This window comes from Punica granatum, chromosome 7 (genome assembly GCF_007655135.1).
Source record: "Punica granatum isolate Tunisia-2019 chromosome 7, ASM765513v2, whole genome shotgun sequence".
NCBI classification, from domain to species: domain Eukaryota; kingdom Viridiplantae; phylum Streptophyta; class Magnoliopsida; order Myrtales; family Lythraceae; genus Punica; species Punica granatum.
The window spans coordinates 15,570,933-15,596,672 of NC_045133.1; the positions used below are offsets into that span (position 1 = coordinate 15,570,933).

Here is a 25,740-nt window from a genome sequence, read left to right on the forward strand (position 1 = left end):
TCTTCTTTTCAATGAGGAAACCGTTGGTTTGAAATTACAGTGTCTGTATGAACAATATCGATTTTTCGAATCTTGGGATACATTCTTTTTGTCACTTCTCTAAATTTTGAAATTAAAAGTTATTTTTTTCGGTGTGATTCCTAGTATTTGAAAACCCAATTGGTCCATGACTAATCTAGTCGAGTCGATCGACCCACTAAAGGGCAAAGCTATCGCTTGAAACAACTATCTTGGTTGAAAAGTTCTCCTTTAGTCAATAAAATTAAGGGATAATCACACCAAAAATTATCAACTTACACTGTTTTCCCAAATTTAGCATCAACTCTCAAATTTCCCAAATTTAGCAGGACGTTACCCACGTTAGACCAAATATATCATCTGTCTTCAATTCCGTGACGGTTCTTGACATGGCAACAAACGGCTGCCGACGTGGTCTAATGATTTTTAAGCTCTAATAGAACAACGACAAGTGACCTTCTTCACCCAGTCGATTTTTCAAAATGACCCATAATGAAATTTTGGCCCAAACTTTTTGGAAAAAACTAAGAGGGGGGGGAGTAGGGCGCCCCACTTGGTAGAGGGCTCGTGTCGGCCCTCAACCCCAGAGGCAAGGTTGCCTGAGTCCGGCCGCCTCGCCGAAGGGTCGAGGGAACCCCTAACTGGGTCGGGGCTCCCTTCCCCTCTTCCTATGTTTTTTGCATAGAAAATAGGGAAGAGGGGTGGGGGGCCTCGACTCGGCTGGGGGTTCCCCCGTTAGCCTCAACCCTTCTGGTGAGGTGGCCCGAGTCTAGCCACCTCGCCTGAGGGGTCGAGGGTCGGCGAGGGAGCCCCTAGACTGGTCGGGCCCCTTCCCCTCTCCCCCTATTTTTCTTGGGCCACTTCGTCGGAGGGGCCGAGGGCCGGCGAGGGAGCCACAAGCCTTGTCAGGCCACCCTTCCCCTGTTTTTCGGCCACCTCGCCAGAGGGGTCGAGGCCGACAGGAGAGCCCCCAGCCGGGTCGAGCCCCCCCACCCCTCTTCCCTATTTTCTATACGAAAAACAGGGGAAGAGGGGTGGGGGGGCCCCGACCCCGCTGGGGGCTCCTCTGATGGCCCTCGACCCCTCTAGTGAGGTGGTTAGACTTAGGCCACGTTGGCCGGCGGGGAGCCCTCAACTGGGTCGGGCCCTTGTTCCTCACCCCTCCCCCGAGTTTTTCCAAAAAGTTTAGGCCAAAATCTCAAAAAAAAAAAGTGTTGAGTCATTTTGAAAAATCAGTTGGGGGAAGAGAGCCACTTGTCATTATTCTATTAAAGCTTAAAAATCATTATGCCACGTTGGCAGCCGTTTGTTGCCAAGTCAAGAACTGCCACGGAATTGAAGACGAATGTTATATTTGGTCTAACGTGAGTAACATCATGCTAGATTCAGGAAATTTGAGAGTTGATGTTAAATTTGTGAAAACAGTGTAAGTTCATGATTTTTTGTGTGATTACTGAAGAAAAAGTAAATAAATACTCTAAATTGTCAAGGCTCCCTTTAGTATGGGAGAATGAATTGTGGATAATAAGTAAAACTCCATGAGATTAGCTTTAAGTTTTTTTCCCCCATTTTGAGGAGAATAACTCGTAAGTTGGAAAGTGATCTCACAAATTCTCACCTAGAGTAGTCATAATTAAGAATGTGTTTGGCATTTGAAAATTATTAAACTCAACTCAACTCATTTATACAAGAGGACAAAACATGTACTTTTGCCAGTATTACATGAGGCCTTTTTTTAAAAAATTTTATTTTTCCCCTATGCCTTTGGCCAAAGACATAGTCGTAAGAAAGCAAATCAATTCGGTACTGCCTCACATATACTGTGTGTAAATTACCTGTGTTAAAGACATAAATAAGTAGATGTATGAATTAAATTTCATTTAATACAAATTTGATACTTTCAATGTCAAAGCAGTACAATAATTGTCATTAAATTCAAATACAAATTAAACAGTGTATGTTATCGCCCTCCTCTCTCTGCGGGGCATAAGCGATTAGCGATACGGTCGCGTACAACATTCATTTCAGCACTACTCATATCCAAATCAATTCTAATTCCTTGATGTTGTGGTGGATTTCAAAATTCATCGTAATCCACCCGCACATCACCGTACTCCATAAATAATTTGTCGTGGTAATTATTACGTCGTATGAAATTATGCAAAACAAAACAGACAAGGATAATTTGTCCTTGTGTATAACGTTGGAAATTCGGCATTAATCACAGTATGGCGAATCTCTTCTTCAATATACAAAAGCGACGTTCGATGACATTACGCACTGACGCATGGCGCTGATTGAACAACTCTTTCTTTGATATTGGCGGATGGTGCTGAGGAAAATCACTTCAGTGATACCGTTCCCCTTTGTACGAGCCAAATATCCCGGTATGTTTGGAAACCATGCATCAACAATATAATATTGTTCTGCAAAGAACATAAGGAAAATTACAGTTAATCATTTTAGGGTTGCAATTTAATGGGAAATTGTTCTTGTATAAGCAACCACTCACTACCACGCGGTGCTGGAAAACCTTCCACCGTCGTAGTTTCGGAAAATTTTCTTGAATCGTGTGCGAAACCCTCCCAACCCGTCATCACATAAGTAAACATCATGCCGTGTGAACATGCGGCCAATACATTTTGCGATATCTCAGCATTCCGATCGCAATAAGGTATTCTATTCTCTTGAGGAACGCATGCAACCACATGGGTTCCATCGATAGCTCCGATACAATACTGCGAGCAAATGCATAATTATATATACCTTACAAAGTATAATGAAATAAATTATAACAGTATAAAATTATCAGAAAAATACCTTAAAGAAACACCACTTTTCATCATTTTCAATTTCCGGCTGCACAATGATGTTCCTCTGTGTTATAAAAATATGTGATACTTCTTGTATTCCTCGAACAATTTTTTTGATTAATCAGGATACAGTCTCCTTCGAATGCTGGAATCTTTCCGCCACTACTGCAAATTGCATACTGTGTGAAATAACCAATAAGAACATTCCAAGTTGCTGTTCGACGGTAATACCATTCCTAATATCAGTTATGCCACAACGCATTCGAAGTGTGTCACAGAGATTTCTAAACACGTACGGTCCCATTCTGAAACTCTCGAAGCATCGAACGCCACTCCCTAGAACTTCAACGATGTATTGTCTTCCTTGAAGATCTGAATTTCTACACGGTCTGTTTCGTGGAACAGTATCTTCGATCTGATCAAATTGTATCATCGAGTACAAGAACACCTATTGTATACTTTGAAGCTCGTTATCACTAGAGCTATCGGCAAAGTGCGAAAACGTGCTATTCCGTGACATATTGTTTATCAACTGTACGGCTATAACTGTGGAAATAAGTTCATGAATATTTCATTAACAGTGAAACACATATATTATAACCATAGGGCATTAACATTCAACTCACACATAAAACATAACAACATCAACTTAAGCAAACACATAGTCAACATAACAGTATGAGTTAGGTCATATCAAAGTTAAAGAAACGATGCCATTCGAGGGAAAAAAAATATAAAGATGGGTCCCATGCTGATTCAAGAATGAGGACGCTGCATTATCCATTCCATTTGGTCGTCTTCCTTGAACCACATAAAAAGCTTCCTCACTGCCGGATCAAAGAGGGCTGCGCAGCTTTCACATACAGGGGATGAGGGATTCTCGTTTTGAATTTAGCCAACTCCTCCAGGGCTTCCACGATGCTATTTTTCTTAGGTTTCTCAGGGCTTGAAACCGACTTGCTTCTCTTTGGTGACGGTGGGGTTTTCTGTGACTTTTTCGTGAAACTCTCCCTGAACAGGTCAATGCACTCCTGCATTTGTGAGCTCTTTGATAGAGATCTTTTTCGCACTCGACGTCGAGACTCAGTTAGAATGGGCTCTGCAACATGGACGGGTTCATCACTCTCGTCGAAGCCTTCTTCGAGGTTGACATGTTGTTTTTGCTTTCCCTTTGATCTAGATAAGAATTCTTCATTCAGTCGTCGTTCTTCTTCTAAAGTCGGCGGTAGATCGGTCGAGGAGATGCGAAGAGCACCGGTAGCCACTGAAGAACTAAAGAGTTCCTTCTGCAGATAGTAGTGCTTGCAGTCCTTGCTTCGAAATGTCTTGTACGCCCTGTTCTTCTACACGTGGAAATACGGATGAATCCAAGGGACACTTTCAAATCATTCAAAACAACCACAGAAGCCGAACGTAAAAACACAGAAGAATGTACCTTTTTAAACATATCCCAAACATCTAGTCCGGCTGTAATGGTGTTTGTGTCTGCATCCCACCCGATGCCAGTATGCCTCACTAATTCACTGAATTTGGTGAAATTTATCTTCATTCTCTTATGCTTGTCCTTTACCTTCTGCAGGCACAGTTGCTGATCGGGAAATAGGTTTATCATCTCAGCTATAATCTCATCCCAAATATTTCCCTTCCATGACGTGGTGTGGGTTGTTCTCAATTTCTCAAGCATTATGTTGATCAAAGCAAACTCCATCTGATCAGTCCACTCGATGATCTTCTCGTTCTTAGGAGCCATGGTGCATGCACTTGGTTGAGCAGAACTTTCACACATAACAAGCAAACAAAATGAATACACATAACAAAAAAAGATGAGGTTGAAACATAATGCAATTACGCAAACAAAATACGATACAAAGGATACTCAGCCAAATCCATATATCAGCAGCAATCCACAACAACATACAACACCGACAATCACATATCCGAATGTCTTGAACTGCAAAAAAAATGGATCTGCCTATCCCATCGATTGCACAGTAGGATGGCAACGGGCACATGCCAAACATCACTACAAGGGCATGCCTTCTACTTAGAGATTTGCAGCCAGATAACAAGCAAGCAAATTCAGTGAACAGACAAGGAAGTAAAGCACCAACTGCCGGAAGCATAACACGACAACAAGGGCATTCAGTTAACAAATCAGGAAGAACAGAGCTATGAAATTGACACAGAAACGCCACATTTCACTTATAGAGCAATGACACTAGATAACCAGGGGAGGTCTCACTAAGCAGATAAGTTTGAAATTCAACTAAGTTTTGTAACCCAAAAGCATTAATTGAGATATACAACAGACGATGTTACCTCACTGCTGATGCCTTTCCAAATCAGTCTTTCGGCGGTTCTTAAACCCTAACCCGGAGGAGAACAATGCACTGGAGGGGGTTCCCAACGACGACCAAAGTCAGGAATCTCTGGCAGCCGGTGACAAACAGGACGTCCTTCGCAAATCACTCCTGAAAAAGCTCGTGCTTTTCATTGTTCTTCGCACCAACTTTGCCCCCGCTCCCCTCACGGACGAATAGCGCTTTGCAAATAATGCAGTGATATGGTCAGTAATTGATGAAATTGACAAATTCAAGTCAGTAAATGGGCAGTATCCGACCTCAATTACAAAGAAATTGTGCCGATTTCGGCCGAAATTATGTCGTGAATGCCCTAACGAAGAAGACCAAACATGTAGGAAGGAGGAGATGAAGAGGACTTCTGAAATTGTTTTCGAGCCCCTACCTAACGGCTCCTTGCTTGAGCACCAACAGCAGGGAAAAAAAAATTCTAACGACTAGTCAAACAAGCCACGGGGGGGCCACTATGTGAGTTAAAAGTTGCGGGTATTTGTCATTTTGCGGGTTAAATTGAGTTGAGTTGAGCAATTTTCACTTGCCAAACACACAGTGTTACACAATTTATACAACTATCCAAAAAAGGGATTGTAATACAGTGATACGAGTCATTGCCTAAAACTAAAAAGATTTTGAATTCAATTGTCATTAATGAGATAATTATCTGTATATCTTTATTTAACATTTCATTTTTTCATTAAGTTCATGACCTTTTTTGTAATCGAAAAATGACTAATACTGATCGAGAGTTTTTTTTTTCCCTCTTATGGTTGATGGTCACTTGTAATGAGACTCCACATCGACGAGACAAGTCAATTATGAAACCAAATTACCAAAAGTGAAATAAACGCAAATAAAATAACATCTTAATTGAAGAAAGGGAGTGCGATAGAAGATCACACGCGCCATCACCTATAAAGTATAATATCCAAAGTTTGACTCTCATAAGTAAGGTAAATATTTTGTGCTTCATTATTTAGCTTTTTATTTTATTTTTCTCTTAGTTAAGATACACGTGCTTTTTTTTGTAATGAGAAAAAAGTTTTGTTTTTATTTGAAAATGGACGTAAATGATTAATCCATTAGACGGACGGTCATGTTACGTGTAGTAGATTGGCTTAAGATACAGTGCGATATCATCAACTGAAGAATGCGATGCTCTGTCCGACACGAAGACCGTCATTTCCTCGCGGGATAAGTCGCTGCTTAGTATAAGATATAGCATCATTTGATAATTTTCTCTCCCAATTCGGGCCCACGTACCCCTTCAATCCCCACCATTGACGTGGTTGCCGAGTCGGTATTTGGACGGCTGTGATCAACCTATCCAAAGCATTTGGCGTGAGATGAGAATCTTGATGATGATGATCCAAGGCGAGAAGGGAGTGCCACGTGTAGGGGGCGGATGATGGGCTGGGGGGAGGCCACGTGGAGTACAGCACTTGGCAGAGGGAGGTAACCAACCCACATGCGTATGAGCAAATTGGCCCTTCAACACACCATCGTGAAAAATTCCTCCTTAACGCACCCGGTTTTTCTGCCCCACGCGCGCATCCCGGGCGTGTCATGTAAGTGTACGTGCATCCGTGCGTTTTTCTTCCTGCGGTCTCCAGTCCAGTCCACTTCCGGGCAGATAGGATATAATCCCAATCCATCCTCTTTGATGCTCAGAGTTTTTCCCCATCTAAATCACTTGACATTCGAAAATTTAATGCACATCGATTAATTTAGATTCTAGTAGAATCAGCTTGCTGATGAATAAACTCTCACAATCATAAATTTATTTCATTCATAAGAATTAAAATCCAACACTTTACTTAACGAAATAGGACGCCGAACTATCTAAGCCAACCAACGTCGCTATTATTGCGAGACATAACCGCAATATGTCATAAGTTAATTGGTTGATCATCCATCTTATGTGTGGGTAAAGGAAAACATCATTTATTACGAAGCCACTCATCCTCGATATGAAATTGTCAGACTTTAAAATCGATTCTCATCATTGTAATTTACGGATTTTTCCTTATTTTTCCTTTGCATTCTTTTACTAGGTTCATGTATTTCTTTCCTTAGGAAAAAAAAACAAAAGAAAAAGAAAAAGCATGCGTATGTAAAAATAAGTAAGATGACTTATTTCCCAATCTGATAAATCAATTAAACTTTCTAGTGATTGAGTATGGAACATCTTTTAAATTACGCAAAAAATCACTAATTTTAATTGTTTTCCCAAATCAAACACGAATTATTTTTTCTTACAAAAATAGGTCAATTTCCATTTCTTTTCCAAATCTAGTGTCCGTCAGTTTTTCTATTCATTTTCACTAAACAAAATTTTGTTGTGCATTAAAAAAATTCAAAATTATTGTAAAACATACATAAATATTAAAAAAAATTAAAAAAATATTGAAAAACAAAATAGTAGAAAAAATATAGAAAGTTCAATAAAAAATAAAAATAATAAAACATGAAAAATGAAAAATATTCCCAGAAATTACAGAAAACTATAAAATTTTACAATTGTTAAAAAAGAAACAAGATAAAAAATAAAAATAAAAAGAAAAATTGAGGAAAAATAAAAAAAAATTAAGAGGAATAAAAAATTAGAAAAAATAAAAAAAATTAAGAAAAGAATATGGGAAATTCAAGGAAAGATAAAATGAAATTTGAAAAAAAATAAAATAAAACAAACAATTAAGTATAGAGTAAGCGATCGACCATATGAAGAGGGAAATGTATTGATCACGTAATTATACTCATGAGATTTCCTAAGGTTATGACATGTACATGTTAAATATTTAAGTTAAAATTTTGCTTTTCAAAAAAGCTTTTTAACTTATTATACTATAGCAAATTAAATCGACCCATCAGAGATCCGTCACTGATGTTTTGCTTTGGTTACCCTTTAATTGCCTCTCAAGTCAAGTCCTTCATAGCTTAGTTCTAAGCTTTGACCTCAACTGGCGCCTGTTCGGTCTACATAAAGTCCTACAAGCTCATAACCACTAGGATAATCTCATTTCTAAAAATCCCAACTTCTAACGAAACATGTTGGACTTTATTGATTCTAATGGAGTTGACATGCCTTCCCTAGCAGTTGTTTTTCCCTCAATTTCTAGGTAAGATATAGCATGAGGGTGAGCAACTGATGGGAAACTGTGTCGACTCTGTTAGTCTTAATGAAGCCCAATAGGTTTCACTAGCAGTTAGGAGTTTCAAAGGTGAGGTTAGCTTAGTCGTTATGAAATTATTGGACTTAATGGAGACTGAACAAGTGTTAATTGAGGTCGAACTTAGAGATGAGTTATGATGGGCTTCACTTTAAGAGGCGAATAAAGGATAACCAATATGGAATGTGAGTGGTGTGGTAGACATAGTGAAGGAGAGATGTTAGTCTTGAATGATCAATTGCTCCGATGAAATTTTAGAATTAATTAAACAAGGATATAATAAGTTAAAGTTAAAAGATTTTTCTCAAAATTTAAAGCAAAATTTTAACTTAATATTTAGTATGTAAATTAATTAATCTTTCGAAATCTCATGAGGACAATTATCCAATTAATATACATCCCTCTTTGCGTCTTAGGTCACTTACTCTATATTTAATTGTTTTAATTTTTATATTTTCTTGAATTCATTTTTTCATTTTTTCATTGAAAAAATTATTTTCTCATTTAATTTTTCTTACTTTTCTCAAATTTTTTATTTTCTGAATTATATATATATATTATTTCTATATATTTTTGTAAAAGTTTCTAATATTTATGTACTTTTTCCTTAATTTTCTAATTTTTTAAATTTTACTTTTACTTTTGTATTTTTTCAATTTTTTTAACATATCTAAAACTTTCTATCTTATTTATATTTTTTTTCCATTTTCTCTGAATGTTTTATATTTATTTTCTAAATTTTAAATTTTAAATTTATATTTGATTCCAATTTCTTTAAATTTTTATTTAATTTTAAATTTTTCTTAATTTTTTTTGAATTATTTAGATTTTTTGGAATTTTTAGTGCATTTATATTTTTTTTAATTTTTAATGCAATGTTAGTATTTAGTTTGCCACGTCAGGGAAAATAAAACGGGAAACTGATGGATACTAGATTTGGGAAGGGAATGAAAGTCGACGTACTTTTGTAAGAAAAAATTAGTTCGTACTAGATTTGAAAAAATCGAAAAAGTTCATGATTCTTTGCTCAAATTTTCCCTTAATAATGTCAATCTCTCATTTTTTTTAATTTTTTTTAGTTATCTAGTGGGTAAAGAAATTTGTTTAGTTATTCTAGCTCACATGAAAATTATTGCATTTTGATGAAGTGATCATGCTTATCAGCCTGCTAAGGCTCTACTCGAGGCATCATATTTCTACTTAGTCGAACATATGCATTTGTAACCGAACTTGTGGATATATTTCAATATATTTTCGTGATCCAAAACGTAAAACATTACACGCTGGCCGCAGTAAGAATCAACGATACATATTTTCATTGTAATATGAAAAAAAACGCCGATCAAGCCAATATGAAATATCAGTATCAATCTTTTTCATTTTGCATGTTGAATTTATCCAATAAATATTATATGGATAATCAATGTATATGTAAATTTGAAGTTGACACAAATCCAAACCCAAAATCCGAATCAAAGCACATTCTTTTTTTGATAAGTAAATCAGAACCCATTGATTTGGCATGTAATTTGCGGATAGACAATAAAAAAAAGAATTACTTTTCATATAAAGAAAAGAGAAAAAAAAGAGAACTACTGAGTACTGAGAGAGAGAGAGAGAGAGAGAGAGCCCTCTCTCTAATATCTCTCTGTCTGTGTGAGTTTTTTTTTTTTTTTTAACACAAGAGAGACAGACACAACAAAGCGCTGCCTCAAGCAGAGGAGAGATTTGAGGAAACCAAAAACCAACGAAAGACGGAAAAAAAATCTTCTGAGGAACACAACAACACAACACAGAGGAGAAAACTGAGACTCACTGCCCCCTTTGTACAATCACCTTGGAATATCGAATTTATGCCCAGGGATTGAGCAATGTCCCCACCCCCGACGAGTCTTCTTCACTGATACAGAGGTGATCCCTTGGACACTAAATCCGCCCCCATTTCCCTACCCAATCCCCCTTTTGGGGTTTGCCCTAATCGCTTTGAATCGAGCCTCCCCTTTCCTTTCCCCCCTTCCCCTTTTGATCGATACCCATGTAGGCAACTTAGGGTTCTTTCACTTCTTTCGTGGATAAAGAGGATACCCACTTGCTTAAGTCCCTCGGTCCCTTCCCCCAATTCCCGGAATTGCATAAGAAAAAACCCTAGTGCTCATCTGGGTCCTCTCCTAAGTGTTGCTTCGATTTCTTTGCTCAGTGGGTTCTTGTGCTGGATTCTTTTTTCTAGGTTTGCTGCGGATCGTGCCCCGGAAGCTCCCCGATTTCGGAGTCAGTGTTTGCCGGGTTAGGGTTTGATCAGTTGCTCGCGCCGGCTCCGATCTTGTATGGGCATGGGAGTTTTGGTGCGTGTGGAACTAAAATTTGGGCCTTTGTGCTTAGTTTGAGATTGGGATTGGGATTGCTCCGGGGGCTGCTGAATGAATGAAATGAGATGACTGTTGTCTGGTCTTGAGGTGCCTCTGCGCATTTATGGGACTGCCCCCCAAAGGCAGTGGACAGCAGATTTAGCTAGTGCTTGGTTTTGCGCGGAACTAGTGGCTTCATGGTTTTTGCTGCTTTGGAGCTGCAATTGATCTATACTGTGGAATGATCAGCTTACTTAGTTCGGGTCTGAAAGTAGCGGTGGTGATGGTTCTGTATCGGCATCGCAGGCGGCACAGGATATCATCTGATCACTGCAGCCATCTTTCGTTCTTCCAGGAACCGTTCCAGTCAACAAAATTCCGACAATAAATGACTCTGCTTAAGTTATCTGTTCTGTCCAAACTTTTAGTTTGATATCGGGATTAGCTAAAATAAAAACCGGTGTGGTTGTCAAGTGTGATTTTGAACTGAAGTTTTTGGGATAACTCTGTTCGATATTTTGCACGTTTCGAGGTGGACCAGTTTCACCATAGGGGCATTGCAGTGCTTTGAAGCTCGGATGATTTCTGTTACATGGTGCATGAAGGGGAGCATGGTTTATGGTTCTTCCTCTTCTGGGCACTGCTCCTATTAGGAAGTAACTTTAGAAGTGCTTTTCTCTGGAAGGTGCTAGTTGTGTGGAGATATGTCTCGCTGCTTTCCATTTCCTCCACCTGGATATGTAAGGAAGGCTGGAGCTGGGTCAGTAGACAATGTGGACTTGCTGAAACAGGTTAATGATCTTCTCTCTTATATGGCTACTCTCCTTTTATGACACAGAAATGACTGGTATTGCCATTATGATTCTTCTTGATCATTGATGTTGGTGATACATAAAAAGTCGCTGGCATAAATCTGTTGGACTCTTTGGACGAGAATTCTCTGGCTTAGAATTACAGAATTTCTAGGTATTGGCCTCAGGATTACAGAATTTCTATGAGGTTCATTAGTATAGGATGAGTTTATGGGAACTGCAATTGGATATAAATTACTTGCTTTTGCTAGCACATACATCATATTTTGGCCTACTTTAGGCTTTCTTTCTAAATTTTGTTGATTAAACTTTTACTTGACTGGTTTTGTGTGAAGTTCCTAATCAGCTGATAGGTTACTTCTTTTTCTTTATTCATCACTTTTGGTCTACATGTAATGCTTTGATGAGGTACTAAGCCTAGAATTAATAGTATATGCATTCAGTGTTTACTTCAATGTATTTGGATGTGATGTGGATGACATGAAGGGATTGTTAGCTGCCGGATACACTAGGAGCTTTCGTATTACCTTTTCACTCCTCCTCGAATCATGAGAGAAGTTCTATAATTTTGTTTGAGTATCCTTTTCTCTTTCTTGGGCTGCTTTATATTATAGCTCTCACTGTTCACAGTCAAGGAGACACTATTGGTCGTCTTGGATGTTTCCTTGTTATCTCTTTGAGTAGTACATAGATACATATGTTGCTTTCTAGAGCATCTTGTCCTAGAATTTTCTTAGCCAGCTAAGCTAAAATTGCATATCCAAAATAGTTAGAGCAACCTGAAATTGCAAAATTTATGAAGCAATTCCTCTTTTAAAGATTATTAATTCATAGAAGTTTCTCATCTGCGTATACCAACGAGAGAAAGCTATCTTCAGAAGAGTGCTGTTTATCTAAATCTCTTTTCGTGGAGAAGAGGAACAAATATGTCCGTAGAAAAAGTCTTGCCCTAGCCCATAATTTGTCCATGATTGTTTCTGGTATATTTTTTTTAACCTATGCCATTTATGTAGAAGAGTTCTGTGGAGTTTTTGCTGTTATGGAATTAATTTCACTTGTCTATGGTTATCATGGATGTCAAAAGTGTGACGAGTAAAGGCTGTAATTTGTTATTTAGCTGTTATGCAATTAATTATGGACACAAAGAACAAAAATCTTTGTGTGGACTTTAGCGAGATCGAAAACAAGATGTTTAAATTTTAAGTATAGTTTCTTTACTTGAACTGCAGATGTGATGTGTGTGTCGATCTACATAGGAGAACACTGAGAGATGCTTTCTGTAGGATTATCTGGCATGCCATTTGAGTAGTGAAAAGCTATTTTTATGTTATATGAATCAACTATTATCAATTGGCAGAGACTTGTAATTAAGACATGAATGACCACTGATTTCAGTCACGTTACATTAAATCCATATCTAACCATTTGGAAAATGTAGCCGGCTCGGTAGGTTACTATATGTGAGTGAAGCAGCTGTTAAGAACTACTGATCAGCAACAACTAACTTGACATGCTAGACTCTTAAATTTCAAAAGCTTCTGAAAAAATAATGTCTTTGATTTTTGCAATAAGTAGTTGCGCAAAATGCAGGAGAAAGCACGAAACTTCCTGTTAGAGATATGTTAGAGTAGGTATACCAAGTAAATGGATAAAATTTGATGTTTCTTGACTTAGTTGCTGGAGCTAAAGAAATGCATTGATAGGATTGCCACAGTAAATTTTGATCATTACATTCCCTGGTCGAAAGAAGATAAGATTGAAAATTAATATGACGGAGGGCAAGGAACAATTTCTCACTAGTAAACCAGTGTTCTTTCTCTATATTTCTCACTGGTTTATGATGTTCATCATGATTGGGCCCTGATATGCTCAGTTCTATTAAATGTTTCTCTCTTTCAGATCCAGCTGCTACTGCGAGTCTCTGATGATAACATGAAATTATATCTGCTGCTTAATGATGCCAATGACTTCAATATCCTTACTGTGAGTATCACGGTATGGGGGTTTGGATGGGGTGCTTATTTACACCTTGATATTAGCTTTTAGTACTTCAGGAGGATAACTTAGTCAAAAAATTCTTTTCCATCTCGGTAAGTAGTTTCTTCTCGTATATATATCGAATCGCCTCTCATCATTTCCACCCTACACGCGCAGAGATAAGCTTCTTGTTCTTCTAGCTATTGGTCGAGATGAATTTTGATGACTTTAGGAAAATCCCTTTTAAAGCTTGAAGGTGCTCCCGAAGGGCGCTTTTTCGCTCAAGAGGTTATTTCAATAATCAAACCAAACAAAAAATCCGTTAGGGTATGACTAAGGCCAGTGATATCTTTGAAAACTTGCAAATATTATGAGCCCTATAATCCTAAAACTACCTATAGTAAGCTTCAATAAAAACATTTGATGGTGCCACTATTTGTAGAGCTTAAAAATCCGTTAGGGATGGCAATTGTTATATGCCGAATGTTTACCTTCTATAAGCTCTTCCTGAGAATAGTGCCACTATTTGTAGAGCTTAAAAAACATTTGATGGTATTTCAAAGGTGTATATAACATTTGTACTTTTAAAATTGAATATATGCAAAGACTGACCTATACTAGATGCTTGCTTGTACTTTAATTTTTCCATTTTCTTTCCAATAGCTGCTACCCTGCATTAGTCTCTCATTATTGAAGCTTACTATAGGTAGTTTTAGGATTATAGGGCTCATAATATTTGCAAGTTTTCAAAGATATGATTAGTCTTATGTTGTTTTGGTCATGATGAAGTCGTTAATGCATTGAGACATGAAAAATTATGAGGTTGTGAGTCCTTTTGTATCTCTTATTGAATATAATTCGTCTCATCCAATAATAGGAATGTAAGAAACTGCTAGCTTCCTGCCACCATCTCTTGAAAAATAGTTCCCAGGTGATGTTTAGTGCTTTTGGTGTATTATTTTTCTCTGACGGGATGGAGATTGATTTTGATACAGAACAGAACAGGAATCAGCATGTTGCTCTACATACATGGTTGTTGAGAAGCTTATTAGGAGTATATAAGCAATAGGCAGCTAAGCCATTTTTAGCTTTATATATAAGAAGTGAAGCTTTCACTGATAACAGGAGACAGCTGGTGGTGAAGCAGAACTTGAGGACAAAATTGAGTGTGGGATCTAAAATAAATGTCGGTTGTGATAGCGAATCAGCTTAGCAGATGAATTTGATGAAACATTGGAAACCAATACTATTTAGTACTTATCTACTATGATCTTTATAAGAACTGAGTCCAAGCATATAACTTTACTTTTGAGCCTAAAGAGTTTCAGTCACTTGGATGGCCCTAGTTTCTTTCGACAATTGTGAGAATGTGTCCCTATCTATCGTGTTATCAATTCTATTCCACTGAAAGAAACTAATCCTTGCTTTTATTCAAATAAATTAATAAATATAGTAGTACTTGTAGAAGTAGACAGAGGAATAGGGATGAAAAGTGATACTTGCCTTGTAGGGGTTTCATCATCACTTATTGCGGGAGCTAGATATTTTCTTACAGATTATTGCGAAAAGTAATTTCATGTTAGTAGTTTTCATCTTTCTCATAATATCTTTTGATCCAGCTCAAGAAATATAGCAATATGACCTCTTTGGATGTTAAATGTATGACCTCTTTGGATGTTAAATGTTGCACTTAAAGAACAGCTTTTTGAAAAATCTTGAAGCAGCAGCTGAGATTTCTAACAAGATGATTATACTTTAGTATTGTGAAATGGAGATCTCTCTGATCTAATTCTGTATAAACTCTGTTCTGCGTTTGCATTGACTTTCTATTACTGTGTGCTACATTGTCATTCCTGAGGTTTCGTTTGGCCATCCCTATTTCTATCTGCAATTGTACATCAGTTAACTCCCATTAGTGACCATTACAACACAGAAAGGAGACGGGAGAAATTACCATCTTGGAGGAATTTATGTTCCACTTGTGATTTATATTTCTCAGGATGTATATAAAGGAACTTTATTAATTTTGCTTCACTTTAGTGTTGATTGGGGATCAAATAAATAGACTAAAGTCTCTAACTTCCTAACATTGCGTTAGACGTGGGGATGATAGAAGCTTATACTGCCAGTGGTATTTGCATGGGAATGTTACTATCATTTTCTTTTTTGCACTGAAGGAGGCTATAGAGGATTAAAATTACCTGGGTGATGTGGAATGATATTGTAATCATCCAGAGATGAAATTGTTAAATCACTCAATTGATATTCATAGCCCTTATGACAACTCAAGCTCTTTTTCCTTGTATTTGGATTTTTGGATAAGTATCTTTTTAATTTCTATTACTTTACCTTTTGCTTAAATATTTATAAAGGACATAAAATAGAAACTTAGGAAATGTATAACATTTAAATCTAATGTGGATGTCTCTGACATATAAAAAATGTACAGTTGATTATTTAGAATATTACTTATTATTGAATTATTTGTTGTACTTTCTATAATGTATTAGATAGTGTTATTAAATTTTAATACTGCAAATATTTGCTGATAAAGTACTTTATATTCCTAGATAAATATATAAATAATTAAAAACAGTTGATACAATATCAAATTAATCATTTGGAATGTTGATATTTCTATTACATAAAAAAATATACAGTTAAAACTATTTCGAATAGCAATGCTTATTAAAGTATTTCTTATGTATTTTATTTGTATCATATTTCATGAAACTGTAATTGTTATATGCTCAAAAATATAATATATATCTTTATATATTAAATAACAAAAAGCAGTTACCTAAATGAAACTTTATATAAGTTGTAGATTTGTATGATACATCAAGTCAATAAGGAACACTTATGTTTGTTATATTTTATGCTTAGATAAATTCATAGGTCATGCAATATGCTATGTTAAAAGTATTTGTTAATACTTATTACGTTGGAATTCTGCAGACAGATTACGCGAATTTCTTAGTTTGAATTCTACGCATGTTAGAGTTGTCTTCTTGATGTCCAAGAATTTCTGCCTGCTTGCTCATGCCAACTAAAATCTTTTGATTAAATTTTTTCCGTTTATCTCAATTTGCAGGATAAGCATAGAGAGAAGAGGGATAAAAGGGAGAAGAAGGATAGAGAGAAGCGAGAGGGTAAAGAGAGAAAAGAGAAAGATCGGAGTGATGAGAAGCAGAGGGACAAGAAAGAGAAAAAGGATAAACACAGAGACAAAAAGAAGGACAAGGAGAAGGAAAAGGAAAAAGAAAGGGATAAGGAAAGAGAAAAGGATCATAGCAGTTCCTCTAATGACAAGAAGCTTCCAACACAGATTGGACGCATCAATGAAGAGAAGACTTTTAATGAAAAAGGACCCTTACTGTCTAGGTTACCTGCTGGGCAAACTGGGGAAATGTCCATATCGAAGGAGAAGGAAAGGGAGAAACAGAGGAATAGCACTCCTGATGGGAAGAGACCTGCTGGGCAAACTGTTGATAAGATCATTTCAACCAATAATAATTCATCGAGGGATATCGGTGATAATAATAAATATGTGCAGGAGCTTGAAAAGCGTGTAGGAAATGACAGGAACAGTGGAACCCAGCTGGCCGAGAAATATATGGTTGCAGAGAGGAAAAAAGATGAAGGCATGGTTCCTTTTTTGGCAAAGCCTACTGCTGGTGTCAGGCCGGAAGGGAAAGAACGTAACAAAGAACGAAGAGACAATGAACAGAAGGTGGAAAGGGTTAATGGGATTTTGAAGGTCCGGAATTTTAGTGGAGCTGTTCAAAGTAGAATCCTGGAAGTACCTACACCATTGGAGCAGTGTGTTGAGAAGGAAATTGAATGGAGGGATAAGTTAAAGGGTAGAGAAGATGTGGATAAGCGGGCAGATAAATGGAAGGAGAAAGATGGGGAGAGAAAGGGCCAAGAGAAAGTGAAGGAGTCGAGTAAAGAGAGGAAGGAGGAAAGATCAAAGGAGAAAAGTGAGCGTAATAGACATAATGAGCAGGAAGGGTTGAGATCAAGCAGAAAGAATGAGATGCTAAGTAGCCCACTTACAAAAAACCTGCAAGAGCCTGTAAAAGAGCCTGACAAAACTGTAGCTGCTTCTGAAAATGTTCTTAAGAAGAGGAAGGATCCCGAAACAAATGGGTTTCTGCATGGTGAGTTCTATCCTATCACCGTATAGATTCGTTGAACTAGAGGAGGTTTGGAAATAGGATTTCTTTTTAGCTTTGGCTGCTATTCTCACCATATTCCATCACCTGCAAGCATGGAAACTAATTTTTTCTTTTGAAGAGTTACATCTTATAATCTAAAAACCTTACTTATCCCCATAAAAATTTTTGGTCATCAATTTCAAATGGTGATATCCTTGAAATTATTTTGGTTATCATATATCCTTGTCTTTCATGTTGTTTTGGTTGGAAGCTGAGTTTATACAGGCAAATGCCTTTAACTATGAACTACCTTTCAATGTCAAAAGCAGCTGCCTTTTCTAGGCTATGGATTCTTATTTCAACCATCCCTAGGCTGAGTCTGGCTCACTGTAGCCATGAGATTTCAGGTTTTCTTTTTTTAAAAAAAAAAAAAACAATCAGCTAGTTCTTTTAAAACTGGAGGACTGGGAGTCATCCATATCAATTTTTTTTTGGTTTTGAACACTCCCAATTTTCTGGATATTTAAAACAGGACTACTGTAAATTTTTTGGCCTTGAGTTGATGACTTGATCTTGGACCTTCTTACAGCCAACGAAATCCGATCCAACAAGTTGCAGAAACAAATGTTGGCCTCTCGGTCCCTCTTGGAGAATGGCCGGACATTGGAACCTTTCGCTTCTTCCCAGGTTGCTCCCCCCTTGCCTGGGCCCACTAATAATAGCAACAATATCCTCGAGGCAAATAAGGAGAAAAGGAAAATAAATGGGGTCACTGAGAGTCGACCGACACGTCCTGCATCTTCCCCCCTGCAAAATCAACAGCCCACTACACAAGCTGATCTATTACTAGCTGAAGTGCCATTGGTAAGACCACCTCATCCTGACTCCAAGCATCTCGACGAGATACTAAGTAGAGTCCCAAGAATGGAGGAATTGCCTGAATTGGACGATGACCAAAGCTGGCTCTTTCACAGCAATTGTGAGGATTCAAAGAAGCCAAAATGGGGTCACAGGGTGGATGACGTGACCTCTCAGGTTTGGGGAGAATCTCTTCACATAGAGTCAGCTGATATTTATGCTCTGCCTTATGTGATCCCCTACTGATGAGAGTTTTCGAAGTAGACATGGTTCTACACCCTTTGGGATCTCCTTTAGCTACCACAGAAGAGTGACCAGCAGATTGATCTTCGAGATGGCATTTGCATAATTTCTATGATCTTGCTTGCATTCATTTGTGAATGTTAGGTCAGCTTCCTTCAGCTTCCTTCGGGGCTTCTGTGGGCTTATTTGCTTCCACCTGCAAGTCTCGATCTGATTACCAGTGGAAGACTGGGACCGAGAGAGCGAATTTGTTTCATTCGTTGCTGAACTTGAAAGGGAGCCCAATTGGGTTGCTGCAAGGAGCGGAGGATTTTTGATTGGCTTGTGGAAATTCTCAAATCGGAGGAGGGAGCATATGATTGCAATGCTTTTGTTTCTTCTAACTGGGGAGGCAAGGGAAGAGAAGCAGAGGGCTGCCCCTGTTTTCAGCAGCACTCCGATCACAATTTTGATTTGTAACATAGAAAATGAACTCTTCTTTTTTACATAATATTATGATAGAGAAGGAATTTATTCAAACAGGAAAAGAGAAAAAAAAATGGAGGAACTTGATTCGCGATCGATTCACTCAAATTTCTCCTTGCTGCTCTGCTGCTGTTTACATAGTCCCATCTTATTTTCGAGCTGATCTGGTAGACGAAAATCATGGGGTTCTTGGTGATTTTGACTGGTCCTTCGTACTTCAAACAATTGTGATCTTAATTTTTTTTTTCTCTTGATCTCGACCGATGAATAAAAGCTACATTGCTCGGCGAAGGAGGTCTAGGGTGGAATGGGGAAGGACATTCATATATGACTAGATAATGACCTGGGTTATATTCTCGGAACTGGAAGATTTATCGTTAAGAGAGCCATTTCCGGAAGTGCTTTCTTCTATTCTGCATTCAGAGCATGACCGGGAAGTTTCTCCGTATTGAAATGTTATCGAGCCCTTAGTTCTAATACATTAATGGAAAGATGATACATCTGAGAAAGATTTTGTACCAACTGGTTACATTCGAGAAAGATTAATGCCACGACTTAATTTTTTCGATATCATTGGATATGTTAAAAAGTAGCTTGCGTTCATGTACAACCATGACCTAAGGAGGAACCGCGATAATGGAGAGAGTTGGTTGACGAACTTTTGAGGAAGAAGCCCATCACATTTCTGGCCTGATTGCTTTCGTGGAGGCGAGATGTACACATATGTAAATCACATCAACTCCACTTAGGCAAACAAACACTAAATGTGATAGATAAAATTGAAAATTCGCGAAATTTTTCTGAGACAAATTTAAAGTGGAGCTAAATTTGAGATAGAAACAAAAAGAAAATTGAAATTTTTTAAGGTGATAATTTATCAACGTGATAAAATGTGATATTTCTATTTAAATGCGTAGCACCGTCCATTTTAAAGGTCAGTCTAACGGTGAATTTTTAAATACTATACTTTTGAATAGAAGTATTGCAATAAAATCCCTTTTAATAATTCAAGTTGAGTTGAGACACAAGAAATAAAATGTTACGGGGGATTTTGCACTCGCGGCTTGCCATGGGAAAAAATTCAACCAATCAAACAATGAAATTCACAATAAGAAATGAAAGTGCGAAATGGTCACGTGGGTTGTGGGGTCCGTTATCGAAAAGGGCAAAACAGAAGGGTTTGGCTCTCTATAGTTTGCGTTTACGGTGTATTAAAATAATATTATTTATTCATTTAATTTTTTAAATTTTCCAATGACCTGCAATTTGATATTCGAAAGTCTCAATGAATCTCCACTAATTAGTTCAAGTCAAATTAGGCCCATTAAAAATAATTCGTTTGAGAGAAATGGATCAGTTTTAATTTTTTTTACTCTCAATTACTATTTTTTATTTAACTATTAAAATAATATTATTTGTTCATGTAATTTTCTAAAATTTTTCTTGATTTGGACTTTGATATTTGGAAGTCTCAATGAGTCCCCATTAATTTAGTTCAAGTCAAATTGGGCCGACTAAAGGATAAAACTCACCAAATTATAAATTTTCTCCATTAACGATACTCGAATATTTACTTACAATTTTGAATTCTTTTAAAAAATTCATGAAAAGATCTCAAAATAATGTTTTCTTCAAATTAACCCTTAATTTTCATTTCAAGGCTTAATATTAGTAGAGTTAAAGTGCATCATCCATAGCAGGGTGGTATATTAGAAAAGAATATGGAAATTTTATACTGAAAAATTGTTTTTTTATCATAATATATATTTTTATTTATTTACATTTTCTATTTTTTAGTCTCCAACTTGATATTTGAAAATTCAATGGATCGCGACTAATCGGTTCGAGTCGATTCGACCAACTAAAGGGTAAACCTTTATTAATCATGAATTTTCTCCATCCATGACACTCGAATTCAAGCCCTCGTTTAAGTGGTGTATGTGTCGAATAACCTGAAAACCTCACATTGTTTACATATTTCTAATTTTGTTTCCTTATAATGTTGATAAGGAAAACTACATGGAAAGACCTCAAAATAACAATTTTTTTAAAAGATTGGCCCCAATTTTTATTTGTCAAATCTTAATACATGAGTGAAAGTGCATCGGTCATATCTGGTTGCATATGAAAAAATGAATATGCTTCTTTTTAACAAGATCAATTAAATAAGTTAATAAAAAATTGAAAGAAATTGTCATATTTTAATTTTTCAAAATCTATTATTTATTTATTTTTGCACTGATCTTTCTATTCTTTAAAAAAATCAAAGGCTTTCAAGAAAAGTTTCTGTAAAATAGTTTTTTTAATTGGTCCTCAATTTTTATATTACCAAAAATTAATTGGATAAATTAATAAAAAAAATGTATTTCACATGATTTGGAGTCAATATGATCTTCTAGAAAATTAGATGAAGTCTTGACATACAAATTAAGATATAGAAATTTTTACGTCATATATCTCATGGTTTTATCATTTTCTTAGATTTATCTCATGCTTTAAAACGAAAAAGGCTTATGGTTTACATCTTATTCTAAAACTATCACGACGTCAATTTATACCGTCAATAAAATATAAATGGTCATCAAATCTATCACATAGTTTTAATTTTTTCTTAAATCTATCTTATGATTTTGATTTTTTTCTCAAATTTATTCCAAGTAAAGGGCCACAGTGGCAAGGATGGACCCACTTACGTTCCACGTCAGCAACACCATATTGTCGGACAAATTAACGTTGGAATAGACCCAAAACATATAAATTATGAGTATTTTTTAATAATTTTTAAATCATAAGATAAATTTTAAAAAATGATCAAATTATATATATGACATTAAACCCCTAAAATATAATAATTTTGAAAATGTAATAAATTAAGATATGACCGTCACGAAAACTGTCTGCCACCTAGTGTTGCTCATCTTCAATTTCCTGCGGTCACCTCCCCATTTTCCTGTTTCAATCCCATCTTCCTCTGTCAGCGCCTTAATACCCTTTCCAACATAATAAAAATCACTTTTGTCCTCACTTTGTCTCTAATCATCATACAAAGGAATGAAACGAGAGGCTGAGGTTGGTTTGCTCCCTCGAATTTTTATACTTTAATAAAATTTACATATAATTTTTTAAATTTTATAAAAAAATTTATACTCAACCTTCTTAATTTGAAAATATTATCTTAAATATTCACCCTTATTAAGATCTTCCCCCAAAATACCCTCATCATACGTATGAGATCTTATTCCACCACGTCCTTCTTAAAATTTGTTTGGATCTAAATGTATATATCGGGTTGAAAGAGAAATTGATAGCACAATTGAACATTTTAAAGCTGGCGCAATGGCAGAAGGGTTTAAAACCCGCGTCAAGCTAGAATATGATGAGACATTCAGCTCGATAGTTAGGCTCGCCCCCTTCCGTCTCTTTCATCGATTCCATTCGTCGGAGGTGTCTAGGAACTGAGTGTCATATGTTGCTAAAACGATCTGGATTCGCCACAATCTTCATGAGCTTCGTATGGTCCTTTCCTCTCCATGACAGATTTCTTTTATGATAATATTTGTGTGACTTAAACTTGCGGCCAATCCCATATTTCATGCTCTACGGAGCACATTGACCTTAATTTTCATTTTGCCCTTGAACGTATAGCCTCTAGCGATTTTCATGTAATTAATATGTCTATGGCAACAGTATAATCTTTAATAAGAGATGACTCCCACCCTCGATTGATGGGGTTATTGAAGGATATTAATTAGGAGATTTATGATTATTCATGAGCATATACTTTTGACGTCCTTTATTTTTTTTTTCCCTAAACTAATCAGGCCGTAGCTTAATACTAAATTAAATTAAATTACTAGCTAACGGGGTAAAGAGACCCCAATAATATTACTAGGAAGGAGAGTCTAGATACTTTAATATCTTTTTTTTTTTAGTATATGTCTTGGTGTCCAGAAGCCCTTGATTAATTCAGTTCGAGCCGGGTGGTTCACTAATAGAGTAGTTCTCTCAACATGAATTTTTTCCATTCACGGAACTTGAAAAATGTGGATGAAATCCTACCATGGATATTGTTATGTAATCTTGAGTATTGCTCCATAAATATATTTGCCTATTTACTTGAGCAGAATTAAGTGAGGCAAATTATTCTTCTCAATTTTTTTTTGCCAAACCTAACAATCATAATTTTCAAGCTCATCTATTAATTCCTTACCTTACCAAAACGTACCGATTAAATGTCCTGAGCCATCGTAGAGGCATGTGCAAACTCCAGCTAGAGGTCCAGACAGGCCTTTATTACAGAAAACTGCACACACACACACACACACATATTTTTTGGGTGAAAAATGCACATATATAATTAATCGGTTCATATACGATACGTGACTTCTAATTTGGGGCCCTCCATCATCGCCACCACCACCCCCATTAAATAGAAGCATTCAGCCCCTAACTGCCCTCTTCTTCATTGTCCAATAGCCATCTCCCACCCATGTCAGCTTCATTAAACCTCCCAACCAAACCCTCATTTCATGGAATTATTTCATTTTGGCCCTCCGGTTCCTTTGCCTACTCAACTTGTCCCATAAATTTCATATTCCTCTTTTCTTAATTCATTCTCTTGGTTAATGTTCATTTGTCTCACAACCCAAATTTTTAGAATTGGCAAAAGTTGTTATTGGACTTTAGTTGCGCGAGTGATCGATCAATATGGCAAAGAGACCCGTATTACTAAGTAATTAGAATATCAATCTTGATTGGTTATTGTTTATACCTGACATATTTTGCCTAGTTAAAATTTATTTTAGATCTGTTTCAATTAGCTATTGTGCTTGTAATATGTTTCTCTCTCTGTTTTTTTTGGAGGTCCATGGTTCCAATAAAGGGGTAGACGAAACATATACAGTAAAGGTATACCGGAAGTTTTATTAGAGATAATCGAATCCATAACCTTATGATTAGGGGCTAGAAAGTTTAAAGAAGGTAACTTCTATTATAACTAGGCTGGCTTTTTTTTTTTGATGTGTACCCTAGTATCTAGAGTCCAATGGATTTGACTAATCCAGTCAGGAGATCGAGCATTAAAGATTATTTTCCCTCCCAACAAGTGCGCTTTTCGGGGTTCGAACTTGTGTTCTTCTCCTTACGGGAGTGAGCTGCTTACCACTAAACCAACACTTTTGTTGGTAGTAGGCTGGCTTTTTTGGTTACGATTAAGCTTTGCCAGTAGAATTTTATCCCTTAGTGTATAGAGTGGACTAAAACTGAATTAGTGTTAAATTATCAGATATTAGAATCCACTTTAAAAATAAAAATTCACATAATAAGGTTATAGATAGGTAGACATTATCTGACGGTGATCACGTGGCATATTGGATATCCCAAAGCCCACACGTATGTATGTTAATGATAATTCTAAAACTAGAATCCTTTCGCTGTACATGTGAATTAAATTTTTTTATAGTTATTATGCTTATGATATGACATACTAGCACTGCCACATCCACATGATATTGGAAAGTTTTCCTAAAGTTGAAGCAAGCAATTCACATCGGAAAATTAAATGAAAAAATCTTTAGCAAATAAAATTGGTTATATTTCACCACCTATTAGGTTAAACTCTTGAGTTGTATATTGACTCATTTAGTTTATAAGCACAGTGAAAATTTAGTACAATATTGTATAGATGCTACATAATTATGTGACATGTGAGAGCAAATGTAATCTCTGCGTTACCGCATGAGAGCATTTTCACATCAGAAAGTTAATGAAAATAAGATGGTTGAATTTTAGCACTTGGGATAGTTTTCAAATTATAAGAGGAAACTATCACTGTTATCCCTCTACTTGCACAATACCATCAATTTAGTCTCTCTACTAATTTTGCCACCATTTTAACCCAAACATTTTCATTCCGCTTATCAATATGGTCCTCGACATCAACCAACTTAACGAAATGCTCACGTGGATGCCTAGCTGGACCTGACGCAGTCAATGAAATTGTTTTTTTAAACCGGAGGCATGAGCCATGCATGAAATGGCACCGTTTTAATTGCCTATAACATAGAGGCTAGTAACACAGCAAACATGTAGCACACTGCTCAGAATAGTCATTGACTGGTAACATAATAGAGTTATGGCAAATGGACAGAACATGCACTGCCAGGTAACATAACATAATCGTAACACACTGGTCACAATAGACCATTCAAACATTGCATTTGCTCGGGTAAAAGTATTAAAACATTGCAATTGCATTTGCATTTGCCTAGGTTAAATTAAAACGTCAGAATAATGCAGGGCAGACCATTGGAATTGCAACTAGTCAGGTAAAAGAAGAGAATAGGTAAAAGAAGAGAATATGCACCAAATAATCGATTTCCATTACTTCGTCATAAGTTACATATAACACAGTTGGAGTGGCTACAATAATATACTACCTCATTTGCAGCAGTTGCAAACAGCTATTCCAACATTTCACGAACATCTACCAACAACAAAAACCTAAACAGCTATTCCAAGAGA

The 25,740-nt window shown here is 36.6% G+C and overlaps 1 protein-coding gene across 3 annotated transcripts; it reads left to right on the top strand.

Annotated features, from left to right (window-relative positions):
- Positions 1-10,038: 10,038 nt before the first annotated feature.
- Positions 10,039-19,326, top strand: LOC116213530 (RNA-binding protein 25-like). Of its 3 annotated transcripts, XM_031548517.1 has the most exons (5): positions 10,039-10,269; positions 10,586-11,494; positions 13,415-13,498; positions 16,587-17,655; positions 18,242-19,326. In XM_031548517.1, the coding sequence occupies exons 2-5, from the start codon at positions 11,408-11,410 to the stop codon at positions 18,754-18,756; spliced, it is 1,755 nt and encodes a 584-aa protein (XP_031404377.1). In that variant the 5' UTR covers positions 10,039-10,269; positions 10,586-11,407; the 3' UTR covers positions 18,757-19,326. The 3 variants fall into 3 exon arrangements, with proteins under 3 accessions (XP_031404377.1, XP_031404376.1, XP_031404378.1); XM_031548516.1 differs by having other exon boundaries at positions 10,039-11,494; XM_031548518.1 differs by lacking the exon at positions 13,415-13,498 and having other exon boundaries at positions 10,041-11,494.
- The last annotated feature ends 6,414 nt before the right edge of the window (positions 19,327-25,740 follow it).